The sequence below is a fragment of the Erithacus rubecula genome, assembly GCF_903797595.1.
Source record: "Erithacus rubecula genome assembly, contig: SUPER_Z_unloc_2, whole genome shotgun sequence".
In the NCBI taxonomy this organism is placed as follows: Eukaryota; Metazoa; Chordata; class Aves; order Passeriformes; family Muscicapidae; genus Erithacus; species Erithacus rubecula.
The window spans coordinates 10,809,801-10,822,858 of NW_027635860.1; the positions used below are offsets into that span (position 1 = coordinate 10,809,801).

General features: G+C 36.8%; 1 protein-coding gene across 2 annotated transcripts in view; it reads right to left on the reverse strand.

The window, feature by feature from the left end:
• Nucleotides 1-10,745: 10,745 nt before the first annotated feature.
• The window catches only part of LOC306814782 (uncharacterized protein), a 36,627-nt gene continuing 34,314 nt past the window's right edge, over nucleotides 10,746-13,058 (reverse strand). For both annotated transcript variants that reach the window (XM_079331191.1, XM_079331190.1), the window contains 2 exons: nucleotides 11,765-11,900; nucleotides 10,746-11,008 (listed from right to left, as the gene is read on the reverse strand). In XM_079331191.1, the coding sequence (XP_079187317.1) occupies nucleotides 10,909-11,008; nucleotides 11,765-11,900 (236 nt within the window). In that variant the 3' untranslated portion in view covers nucleotides 10,746-10,908. The remainder of the gene's footprint in view (nucleotides 11,009-11,764; nucleotides 11,901-13,058) is intronic.

Sequence of the window (13,058 nt, forward strand, 5' to 3'; positions counted from 1 at the left end):
AGGCTTGCCCCCCCCCCCCCCCCCCCCCCCCCCCCCAACTAAAGCATCTCCCAGTGGGATGATGTAATTTTATCAGTCACACAGCGGGACTTAATGGCTTATTAGCAGATGATATCTTCCTGAAGGGAGGATGGGTTGTGGAAAAGATGATGATGATTGCCCTACCTAGTCTTAAAGATGGCCCATTAGCAGATAGCATGTGCCACGGAGATAAGGAATCACTATCTCACGAGGCTTCAACAGACGGTGATAGAATACACATTTCTGGCCACATCAACCCAACATAATTGGCTCTTTGGTGAAATGCATTTGGTATAAAATTTTAGAGATGGCAAAAAAAGCTTTCTGGTCACACGACAGGTGTAGAAACCTAGAAACCCATTTCACTTCTTTTTCTGTTTACTTCTTTAAAGGGGCTTAATGTTGTGTTTAGCCCTCGAAGGGAAGGACAGACACCACAAAAAAACACAATACAAACTCTTTGTTGTGAAAGAGACCTCACTGAGGTAGAACTAGATAGCCTATAGATCTGAGATATCACAGTTGAGTTTGTTGGTTGCTGTGGGCAAATGTTGAGTGTACACAGGCATGATTTAAATATATGAATTACTGGGAAAAAATGCTTATCTGCAGAGCATGTATCCTGGTTTAGGACAAATTAGGAGAAAACCTCCGGAAGGAAGCCCCCAAAAACAAACCCCCACGACTCCTCCCCCCACCACCGGGTTCGAGAAGAATTTCCTCAGAGGAAAAGTGGAAAGAACCTGTTTATTTAGCAAACAAAAATCCACTCCACAACACAAGAATAAAACCAACCACAGATGACTAAAAATAAAACTCTTTTACCAGTCTGAGAGGATGAACAAACTCAGAAAGTCTCCGGCGCTGGGAAGAGCTGAAGCTTATCACGAAAATGCAGACTCCGGGTGCTCCTCAGGTCTGGGTCCGCAACAGGTTTGGATGGTATTCAGGAAAAGGGGAGAAGGAAAGAAAATAAAACAATCCAGAGAAGGAAATTGGACTGCCTAGCTAAACTGATAAGGAAAAAGCAAAAGCAAAGCCAGTGAGCCAAGACAAGCAAGCAAAGCAGCAGCCAAGGAAGAAAAGCAGCAGCAAAAAAAACCCCAGCAAAGTTTCCCTAAACTCAGACGAGGGGGAGGGGCACCAGCTAAATAGACAAAACAGACCTTAACTTTCAGGGTCAATTCTGAAAGCAGCAAACATAATCCCAGGCATAAACAGCACACACGATTGGGGAAACAAAGCATCATAACATCAGCCCAGGACAGCAAGTCAGACACTTTTACCAGGCTTGTTGACCACAGCTTTCTGCACCAAATGGTTTGTTCTGTAACTCTGCTGCTGTCATCTTCATATATTCACAGCGGCACTCCAAGGTCATGTGGAAGATGAAAGAAGAATTCAAATATTTGAGACACTATTTAAGTTAGTTAGCTTATTTAGGTTAAATAGGCTACAGTATTAATAGCTATTTTTGCAGGCTTGCTGTACAGAGGAAGGTTACCAGTTTTTCAGATTTTAGTGGTAACCACTATTCAACAAACATGGCAGTTTCCCTCAAGCAAGGAGAATCTGTCAAAATGCAATATTATTCTACCCCATCACTGCCAAAACTTTTGAAGATGTCTGTGCTGTGCATACAGTTCTCATGAGTTACTATTTGCTTACTTCGCATTTCTGCAGCTTTACTAAGGAACTTTAGACACTATAGTCTAAGCCTACACCTCCACTTTCCTGTGTGTCTTCACTGGCATCATACTTCATTGTCTTGCTCCACTCCAAAAATTCCCCATTTATTACTTTTTCCCTTCTTTTCCCTGGTCTGTTTCTGCTCGTCATGCTCCTTCCTTTTTATCTCCTTTCTTTGTCTCCCTAGAGTCTGGCTGGTGCTTTTTATTTTATCCTTTGGTCTGGATGGCTGCCTGTATCTGTCAAATCTGAATCAAACCCTTAAAATTAATTTTGTCCAAGGAGCTATTCTGGTTTATTTGCTTTGCCTGTAGTCTCTGTTCTCAGTTTGTTTGGGTTTCCTTCCACTCCCTTTTCCATTGGATCTTATGTGCCAGGGAAACAGAGGGCAAAAAAAAGGCAATAATCTGGGTTTGTGAATCTGTTGTGTGTTTGTGTTACTGAAGGCTGTAAGAGTGTCACTATGCCTTTTCTACTCTTGGTCCATCAAGGATATAAAGCTGTTAAAACTCTAGTTCTTATTTCATGCTTTCGGTTCTGACAGTTCCATCAGCTGGACAGCAAAGCAGCTGCAAAACACATTTGCAGCACTCCTTTCAATGTCACCAGCGCTGTTTGATTAAAAAGTGATCAGGGAGGGATGGTTTAAGCCTTGGTCTAATGAAGTTGATACACGAAGTCCAAAAACAATTGCTTTTTTTGTCACACCTTCTTGCTTGCTCCTCCTGAACACAGGGCCAGAACAGTTTGTTGTTTCCTTACTGAGATACCCTAGGCAAAGGCGATGGAGATGCTACTGGGTTCAGAAGCAAGCCACCTTGAAGCTGGCTTGCTGGAAGACATCTTAGTGCATCTGAAAGATACCTTTGCTTCTTTGCATAGCCCCTAGCAAATCCTTTGTGTTCTTTGAAGCTGAGTTTTTCTTCTGGAAGGGTTTTCTTTTCTTTTTTTTTTCCCTTTTTTTTTATTCCTAGAAGGAGCAACTCAAACTTTTAAACGAAACCACCACTCTTTCTATTAACAGGAAGTATATTTTCAATACATAGTGGATATAATGCACTGCACAGGGAAGTTTGCAACCTTTCATTTTATATCAACAGGGGCTTACATGTTCCAGACTGTTAAGCCTCAGCCAACTTGGTGCAAAACCTGCATGTGCAACACACCAAAACTGAGACATACCTGAGCAAGCTTGTCACCTTGCAGCACGACCACAACACCCAGTCACATTGCCCTGGTGATCTGAGCCAGCTTGTCTGCAGCAGCCTGGGGGTCAGCATGTGCAGTGTGGACCCTTAGGCTAGTTTGCATATTGATCAGTTTTTGCATATTTATTTTTACCACTAGATCGAGAATTGCTGCTTCTTTGGAGCTGTTACTAAGCTATTCTTAATAGATCACAGCCAGCTTATGTATTTGGAGGCAGCTCTGAGTAGTAGTTACAGGCTATTATACTGCTGGGAAAGAACTTGCTATTTATGGTTACTAGAACAATACATATAATAATATACTAAAAAAAATCAAGACGGTGGGAGGTAAAAATAAAAAATTATTTTATGTCATTGCTACGTGGACCTGAAAGTAACACTGTTCTGTAAAAAAAACCTGATAATACAATATCTGCTTCATTCTACCAATCAAAACCCAAGAAATTAGAAAAGCTAATGGCATGGAAATATGACTTTTTAAATTCTATTTTTCATCCTTTGCCTTTGATCTGATGTCTCTGAAGCTGGAACTATGCTCCTGACAAATCTCAGTAGCTGATAACAAAGATTAAAATTTCATCTCCAAACCTGATGTCAAAGTAAGTTCCCTATAAAAGCTGAATAGCACTCTGTAACAAAGGATATACAGCTGCTATTCATCTGTACACTGCTCTTATCTGAATGTGAGAATATGCTTCTAAAACTCTTCAAGAGTAGACTTTTCTTCTCATTGATTCTAGCAACCAATTGCTATCTAGCAAATCACTAATTAGAGCTCTCTGTAAGGGCTCTTCATGCACGACTTCTTCTGTCAGTCCTGCATTTTTGTTTGTGTGTCTGTGGGGAGAGGGTCTTACTGATCCCATTCTGTTCACTTGTTGAGAATCCTGGATTCAAATCGAGACCCTTGATCCATCTTCCTGCTTGATGGAGAGAGATGACTGTTCTTACTCTTTTTTTAGCATTGAATATATGCTTAATGCTTAAACTGCCATGATGTGGATGAAATCCACACTTGCAATCAGCTCAAAGCATCAGTCTTGTCCTATACAGCCTACATTTCTTCCCACAGATTGTCCTTGGAATGATTTTTAAAAACATCTGGCCATATTCTCTTCTCTCTTGTTACAATTTGTTGGTAATGTTGGGATTATGCTGTAGTTGTCTTGCAATTATGATGAAATTGGCAATGACCTATTGATAGAACAGAGTAACTGCAGATGAGCAGGCTTTGCAGCAGTGAACATATCCTCAATGCACGGCACAGTGTAACTGTTGCAGACATATCTAAACTTTTGCTTTGCTAGCACAGATATTGACAATCATGAAGGCATAGCAGGCTCAAAATCAATTGCACAGGGATTATGTGTGTTTCTTCTTATTTCCAATCAGTGCAAGCTTGTATTGTGCCTGGTAAGGTTCAAAGTTAGAATTAGATTTCCCTGCCCCTGCTGTATCTACTGTGATTCACTCTTTTGGAATGGATTGTCATATGTGTATATTGCTGCTCTTCATTTAGTTACTGGTGACTAAGTTAATTTTTTTCTTCTACCTTCTCACTTAGCTCTTGCTAATATTATTTTTGCTTTCATGCTGTCTCCTTGATAGAGGATCATGAGTGTATTGTTGTCTAGGTCTTCTCCTTGAGTTCTTGCAGACTGAAAACTTGAAAATTTGCTTTCTGGTAGTTCTCACTGCTTCAATCCTTTCTTTAATCAGATTACTTTGCTAATTATGTAGAGAGAAGTCGGTTTCATTGGTAAAAATCTAGTTTGTTTTTCACACTTGTTTGTGAATCATAACTTGTGATCTATTTCACCAGGAGCACAGAGTGCAAGCAGGTGTGCTGGCTCTTTCCTGTGGTGCTGCACAAGGGCACACTGGATCTTTGCTTCCAGCACTCAAACAACCTGCACTGGGCTACCAGCAAATGGTTTTTTCACTGAGTGATTTGGTCAACACATACATGATGCCAGATTTCCTCACACGAAAAAAATTCAAAGAAATAATTTTAAAGGAAGAATAAAGGAACAATGATGTTGTTTACAGAAAAGCCCAGGCCAAAATCCAACAAAAGATTTAAAGAAAAAAAAAAAATCTGCAATTGATTGTATATTGCAGATCTTTTAGTACTGACTCAATATTAATAAATTTACTTCTTAGTAACTGCATTTTGAATGTTTTCATTCCTAAACAGAAGAGAAAGTACATTTGAAATTTCTTTCATGACGTCTTCCTTTGTTCCAGGTGTTTTCATTTAGAAATGTAGAAATTAATTTATATTTAAATAATGTATTATTTTAAAATGTAAAAAGCCTTTTACCATTTATTTTTATTTAAATATATAATCTCTTATTTCACTTTTCCAAATATTTTTCCAAATCACAGTAACTGCTGCTTGCTTTAATGAAAACAATTTTCAGATAGTGCTAGATAACAGATCTTCTCAGCAATGTAAAATTGGGAAAATACTGTTACAAATGAGAAATATAGATATGATATTATACATTGCTACAGCTAATCTAACTGAACATGCAAATTACTCCCCATGAAATATAATCTTCAAAAATTTTAGCTGTCCTACAGTATTAAGAAGTAACTTGAGATATTTTTTCTTGTGTATTTTATTGTTAACAGGACACTTTCTCCTAAATGATGAAGCCTTTAGATGAAAGCAGCATCTTTTCCCCAGAAAAATGAATTCCTTGCCTGGCTCTGTCAGCATGTTTTTTTTTAGTAAATATCTGGCTTGGTTGGCATCAATAGCCCTTGAGAAGATTTGTCCTTCCTCTTAATTTAGATAAAATTAGTGTGTTGTCTTGTGAGTGGTTGTGGTGCTGACAGAGGGAGTGGCCATGAGCTCACGCATCAGCAAAGTCTGGGTGTTAGTTAGATTTCTGTTCCAGAGTGCTGCGTGTTTCAGCTTTTTGCTAATGAGCATCTCATCATCACTGTGTTTGAAAAGTGGATTAATGTGAAAAATTAAAAATAATTTCTCACTAAAACAACTTTCAGCTTCTAGTGGTTCAGATTCCAGTGTCTGGGAGAATGAAGGTGGAAAAACTAACCCCAGTGCCCTTACCCTTCAAAAACCTACTACAAAAGGGAGTTACACACTTCCCAAAAATATTTTTGTGGCCTCGAAGTCTTTCCAGCTAAATAATTCATCCCTTTAAAAAATGCCTTGGTGACCATCTGTGATTTTCCTGTTGCAGAACCTTGTACATATTTCCTGCTGAGCAGGCAGAAAAATAGTTCAATTTGGAGGGCAGAAAACCATCTGAATAAACCATGCTTCAAGAAACTACCCCATTTCTTCTCAGTATCATATCATACTCTGTTAGTGGAACATTCTGCTTTCAACAGTTATCTTTTATAGTGCAAAGAAAACCTTGAAAGCAGATATACCTAGCAATAATTATAAAGTCTTCTTAAAAACAAATGAGCCATAAGCAGGATACTGACAATACAGTGACTGCAAAGCTTTGCTGACCCCTGAGATAGCAATGAAGTAACTCACCCAAGCTGCACTTCTTTTGAAGAAATTGCAACAAAAGCTTAGAAGGGAACTAAAACTTAGATTCCAAAGGGGAACTTTAAATAAAGTTTGAAATCTAAACTTCCTCAGCCTTTGAAGAAATCTGGATTTGGATTGACTATTATTTCTTTGGTGGCAAACTGAAAATTCTGTTCTGTCTCATAGAAAAATATGTACCTCTGGGGGAGTTTTATTATTTTTTTTTTTCTGGCAGGACGGTTTGATTTTTTTGGTGGTTATTTATTTATTTAAGTGTTTATTGTTTAGTTTTGTTTCTTCTGTTGTATTATTTAAGATTTATCTAATTTCTGGAGGCTTTCTTTTCCTAGTTCTTCAGATATATTTCCAATCTACTTTCCTGAGTTTCAATTTAAAGCATTCTAAGTAAGAATTAAGACCATGGTAATCTGTTGACATTAGTGAAATAACTTGAAGACTGGAAAAGCTAGTGTTTTTCTTCATGTTCTTTCAGACAAGGAGTGTTTTTCTGTCTTTTTTTGAGTGGGACACCAAAATAGGCTTTCTTTTCCCAGGACAGAGGCAGCGTTTTTGCTGTGATCAGGTTTTTCTCATTGTTCTCCAGTATTTTTTCACATAAAGATTAAGCTGTCAGCAGTCATTTAAACTCTGCCAGCTGAATTTTCATTAGCGAAAATGAGAAATTATTGCACATTTATGGCTCATAAAATGTGGCATTTTAATATGTGTCTGTCCCTTAGGTGAGGATAGTAACAAACACCTGGGGGTAAAAACAGGTCAGCAGTTTTTGCCATTTATTGCTGCAACTGGAGATAGAATGAATAAGTAACACATTTTTACATAGCAGTGCAAGCCCAGTGTGTGGATATTTTTTATTAACAAAACACTGATGTGCTTTAAGTCCACAGGTTCACGTGTTCTGTTTGTGCTATAGGTATCACTGAAAGTGTTTTAGTTTGGATGTTTTTGGTTTTTTAAACAAACAAATACTTTTGTTTATGATTTTAGTGTTATTAAGGTAAAAAATGGTTTATTATAGGATAACTGCTATATATATGAGAAAATTGAGAATTTTGATGCTGAAAAATGACTAAACATGAGAATTGCTTAAAATATCTTTTATAAACTACAGATGAAATAATGAGATAGCTGCTTTACTTGTTTGCATCCAGAATAATTTCTAACACATTTTAAACGTGAACATTTTTACTTTTTATTTCAACTCCTAATTAATTGTGCTTGCTTTATGGATTAAAGTCACATGTAATAAACAAGATATAAATTGCAGCTGCAAATAAGAGAATTTAAAGTGCTAAGCACCACAGGCATGCTCCTAACTTGTAATCATATGTTTATTTTTAAACAGAGAGATGAATAAATCTTGTCAGGACTGGATTTGGAGTATCTTGCAGATTTCATAGCTCAATCCTCAGACTGCATGCATTATGTCGTAAAAACTAGAGAAAAAGTATTTTTTCTGGTAAAATTACAATGTGCTTTATGCTGTGGTGAAGTTACCCAGGAAGGGAATAGATGTGACTGTTCTCCTTGTTGCTTTACCCTACCTTTTCATTGTTTATTTATTTGGCCTTAAAACTTTCCATTATAATGATCTCAAATAACTAAACGTAGGCTGCGTAGTACTGAAATAGTGCATGTTGAAGATTACTTGTGAAATAAATAAATAAATACCTGTTACAAGAATTAGAAATTATTTCTCCATTCCACCACCTATGCCATCCAGTAACTTTAGTTCTGGTTAAGGATATGTTTGCTCTTAAAAAGGTGGAAGGGTCTTTTTGCAATTGAACAGCTGCAATTTCTCCATCAAACCTCATCCAATCCCTCAGCCTTTCCCTGCCTAAGAGATCCAGGTTTTTTTACTTTTTTAAACTTACCCATAACTTTACCATTTCTCTTCGCCCTTGGAAGATAAAAATAACACATCCTCTGATATGAAATGTATTTGGATTAAATGTACAGGTTAGTGAAGGGTAAAGTGAGCAGTCTGGCTACTCCTAAAGAGACATTCTTGGGAAGGGACATGCACTAGCAACAAGAGATGCATGCATTATTGTTTTGCTAAAATAAATAACTTCTGGTTGTGTTATGTAAGGAAAGGATGTAGAACTAACCTCCTACTTCTGTTTTTTTTTTTTAAACATGGCTGACTTGATGACCTTGATTAACTCTTGTCCTGTAGATCACATGTAAGCTAAGCTAAGCGAGCTATAATTAGTGCTGGAAATATTGTGCAAAGAGTGATGTGAAGACCTGGTGAAAATCACAGTAGAATCAGCTATGGTAGTTTAGCTCAAGAATTTACAAATTTCCCTGGTGATAATTTTCATGTTATTGATACATGTTGAGAAAAATCTCAGTATACTTTTCTGAATGCCTTTGGTCTTTCTACCACAAAAAGGTGATGAAGTGGTACAACAAGGAGTGGATGGCAGCCAATCTCCTTGGGGTCTGTAGCTACTTCCCAGGAAAATAGCAACAGCCATAGGCTACTCTGGTCTCTTGCCAGGAGAACAGAAAGGAACAAACCTTGAGTCAGAGAAATGTAGAAAGCATGCCATCCTCAAATTCCCTGGGTTAAAAACTACATTGTTCCAAAACTTGATAGTTCTGGTTTTCTTTTTCAACATTTTTTGAAGTTTATGGTAATTTGAGAAATCCTAATTTTACTCATTACACTGAATTTTTAAATCATAGAATCATTCTTTCTCTAGGCTAAACATTCCCAGCTCCCTCAGCTATTCCTTATAGGATTTGTACTCCAGACCCTTCTAGTTACATAGCCCTTTCCAGGACTTCCTACTGTTTCTAAAGGAAAACACATTTGTTGTGTTTAATTTTGTTTGAATTAGTTGTTGTTGTTTTTTTGTTTGTTTGTTTGTTTGCTTGCTTTTCTCCTTCCTAGCTCTGAACTGTCACTCTGAATTGGATAACTATTCCCCAGGGAAAGCTATTAGTCTCAAGTAAATAACATATTAATAAGTAAATAAGTTTTATTTCCTTCATTGTGAAAAAGAGTAAGAAAAGGAAGTAATTCATAGCTATTTCATTATTTATTCTCAGAGTTGTAACAAAAATTTAAATTTCATTTCTGAACACAAAATTTTAAAATACTATAGTATGTAGAATATGGCTATGATGACTTTTTTTCAAATGCAGTCATACATTTTACGTCACAGGATAGATTTATACAAAGCAAACATGGTAACATATCTGGGGTTGGGTGCCTGTTTTCAAAAACTTGCTTGCACTGTTTAACTAACCATTCTTATTTTTAAAACAAAACACTCAAATCACTGTAGTGATTTCAATTTGAGGCCACAATTCAAATAGTTTAACAACACTGTTTGAACTACTATTGCTTCAAGCATGAAAAGCTAATGAATGTTTCTTAAAAAGATACATTTGTGGTAGCTAGGAGAGCAGCGCTTGCTTTTTAGCTTTTTTTTTTCCTGCACTGCAATTGATATTTTCCAAGCTAATTATAACAGCAAGTGAGTAGCTGAGTTTCTACTGTGTTCAAACAATCTTAAGATCTAAAGATCATAATAAAAGCAAGTATCACATCTTTTTTAGTTAAAATTTCACAGAATGGCAATATTTTTTTGGTTGTATTGAGTGCATCTTTGAAATAATCTTTCCAGTTTTACTTGAATTAGTGTTTTGATAGGCTTGGAATCTGAATATCTAGATTTATTAATAGGAGGAATAACTTAAATGCTAGACAATTACGTGAAATACTGTGTTTATGACCAGCCGTAATAACCACAGATGTCTAATTCTCATATCCCTGATGCAGTTTCATGCTGCTGTCTCTTACTGCTAACTTCAGAGGAAGCAGCATCCTTTGATTCTTTAATTGATTTTTGTTCACAAATGTGCTGTGGTGGGATGACAGGTGACCAATCAAAATCATTATAAAATGATTGACTTTAGATAGAATATGCAATAGCACAACAAAAATGTACAGATTTATTCCATGTAATAGTATGTAGCTGCTAACCCTTCAACCCCTCAAGCTGTAAACCCAACTTGTCTCAATCTTAAGCACCACAACACCTAGAAACTTGTAGGCAAATCCACATATGAATCATCTAGGTGAAAAAGTAGAACACTTTGCAAAGACTGTGCTTGCAAAAAATCCCCCAAAACCCAAAAAAAACCCCAATAAACCCACAAAAGCCCCCAGCAGGGAGTACAAAATGTATGTGGGATATATGCCAGGTCACGGCTGTAAAGTAAACTCTATGATTAGTTGAGTTGAAGTAGAAACAAAAAATACAGACAAGGAAGGCAACATTGCTTTGCATTTATTTACTAATGCTTACAAAAGTTCTTAATGTATAGCAATGCTAAAAATTAGCTGCTACTAGAGTACCTCTTCAGATGACTCATAAAATATAGCATGAATTCTAAATGCAAAACAGAAACGGGAAAAACTGAGCTTCCTTCTCACATCCTTGTCTCCTCCAGTGGTCTGCTCATGAAATCTTGGATTGCCTGGTGCAGCGGTAACCATTTATTAATTGAAGCTTTCAAAGCTGTAATCCACCTAGAAGAAATGAAGACCAACAATTGTCCCTGATCAAGTGTTATGTATACATTTTTCTGTCCTTTGAAACACACCTTTAATAAGTGGGATATGTTCAACTCTGTTACTGTGTGTATTCATAATCAGTGGAGTGGAGACATGCAGAAGGTGGAGGAGTTGGCTACAACAACAGTATAGCTTAACAGCAATTTTCCAGCATACTGAAAAGCTTTGTCTTTTGTTCATTAAATTGAAGTCCAGGTAGTGTAATTAACAGGCTTTAGGTTAAAACTCCCACTGACAGATGTGGAATTTGACTGGATTATGGTGAGAGAATTTACCTTCAGAATGCGTTTTCGTTGTCCAATTTGCTTTAATTAATTACATTCAAATGGTCATTGATAGAAGTCAATAACTCTTGGCAATGAGGAGGATACACACTCTCTTCTAACTAATGAGAAGTGCCACAGTTTTTGTGTTCTGTGTTATCACCCACACATAATTGTGAAAGGCAGTTTAACCAGGTTTACTCCCAAAGCTCTTCAAGCTGGCCTTGCTGCTGTTGCAGTACTGAAAAGAGCAGAACTGATGACTGATGTTCCAGGATATGTTTTACTGCAGTTTGACTAGGACTACTGCTAAAGGGAAGTCTAAGGGGAAAAATGAAAACACGCTGCACAGTTGTCACTAGATCTCCCAAGCTACAGAGCTTCTGGTCTCCTAAAATCTGATAAATAAACTGGGAAAAAAAAGACAAACAAAAAATGTTTGGTTTACCTTTTGTTTTCATTTACATTCTCTGCACATAAGTAAAAAGTCTTAAATTCTTCAGATGGAGGTCTGAGTTCAATTACAGATCTCTTTGAGCCCAGGGATTGTTCACTCACAATATAGCCCTGTAGGTACAGGCCACCTGGACAGAATAAAAGAGCATGCATTATGTCTGTTGCAGATACCATTTATAGAATTACTACCAATTACAAGCATACCAACAAATCTGGCAAATTGGATTTTCAGATTGGTGTATTCACAGAGTCTTACAGACCTTACATTTAAAAATCTGAAAGTTCAGTTTCTTTTTCTGTTATGAAAATCGATTTCAAAACAGTGTTAAACAGGATTCCTACCCATCAAATGATGAGTAATAAAGATATATTTTGTTTTCCTTAAATAAGATATGACAAAATATTTTTTCTTAGCTTTTGACCGCCATTAGTGAAGTTCCCTCCAGCCACTGTAAAGTTCTTCAGGGGAAGGGGGGCTCTTGTTGCTGATATTTTCTTTTTCTTTCCCTTTAAAACTAAAGCAATATGAATTTAAACATGAAAAAAAAATCGTAAAATCAAATTTGGTTACTCCTCCTGCCATGAGTAACTGAGATGTCATTACAGATCACATTAGCCAGCTGGGAAGGGGAGGCATTAGACAGGATCCTCTGGATATTTTCATTTTAACTGTTTTTTGGTTTTGTTCTTTTTATTTATTTTTTCCTCCAGACTTAACTTTAGTGCAACTTAAGGTGTAAGTTCACTTTATACATACATGATGAATAGTCAGAAAGATCTGCAGAACAGGGTATTATTTTTGGGGAGTATCACATTTAGGCACAACAGCACCAAGGTAATGTGCTAGCATTGAGAATGATGGACTATGTCGAGAAAATGGAAAAAAAATGCAGTAACAAGAAAAAACCACTACCATATAGAATAATTTTCATGTAGTTGAATATTTAAACACCAAAAGAAAATACTTGGCAGTAGAAGCATAGGATTAAGGGTCAAAAATGCATAAAATTTAATTTTTGCCTTTCTGTTAATTCACTGCTTTTCTCTGTGTGAAAAGGAAATCCCTGGTCATTTCAAAAGTATGAGTGAAGCATGATATGAAGTGGAGCCCATTCTGCCTGATCATAATAGCATAAGCCCTAACAAAAGTTTTCCCCTTTTGATCTGAAGACTGGCTAGCAATCAAAAACAAGATTATTTTCTTTCTGGTTCTTCTGACTCCCAGCTTCCTTAACATAGGGAGAAAGCATTTCCAGGTCCTCAGTTGTCCACCCTCTGGTTGTGAA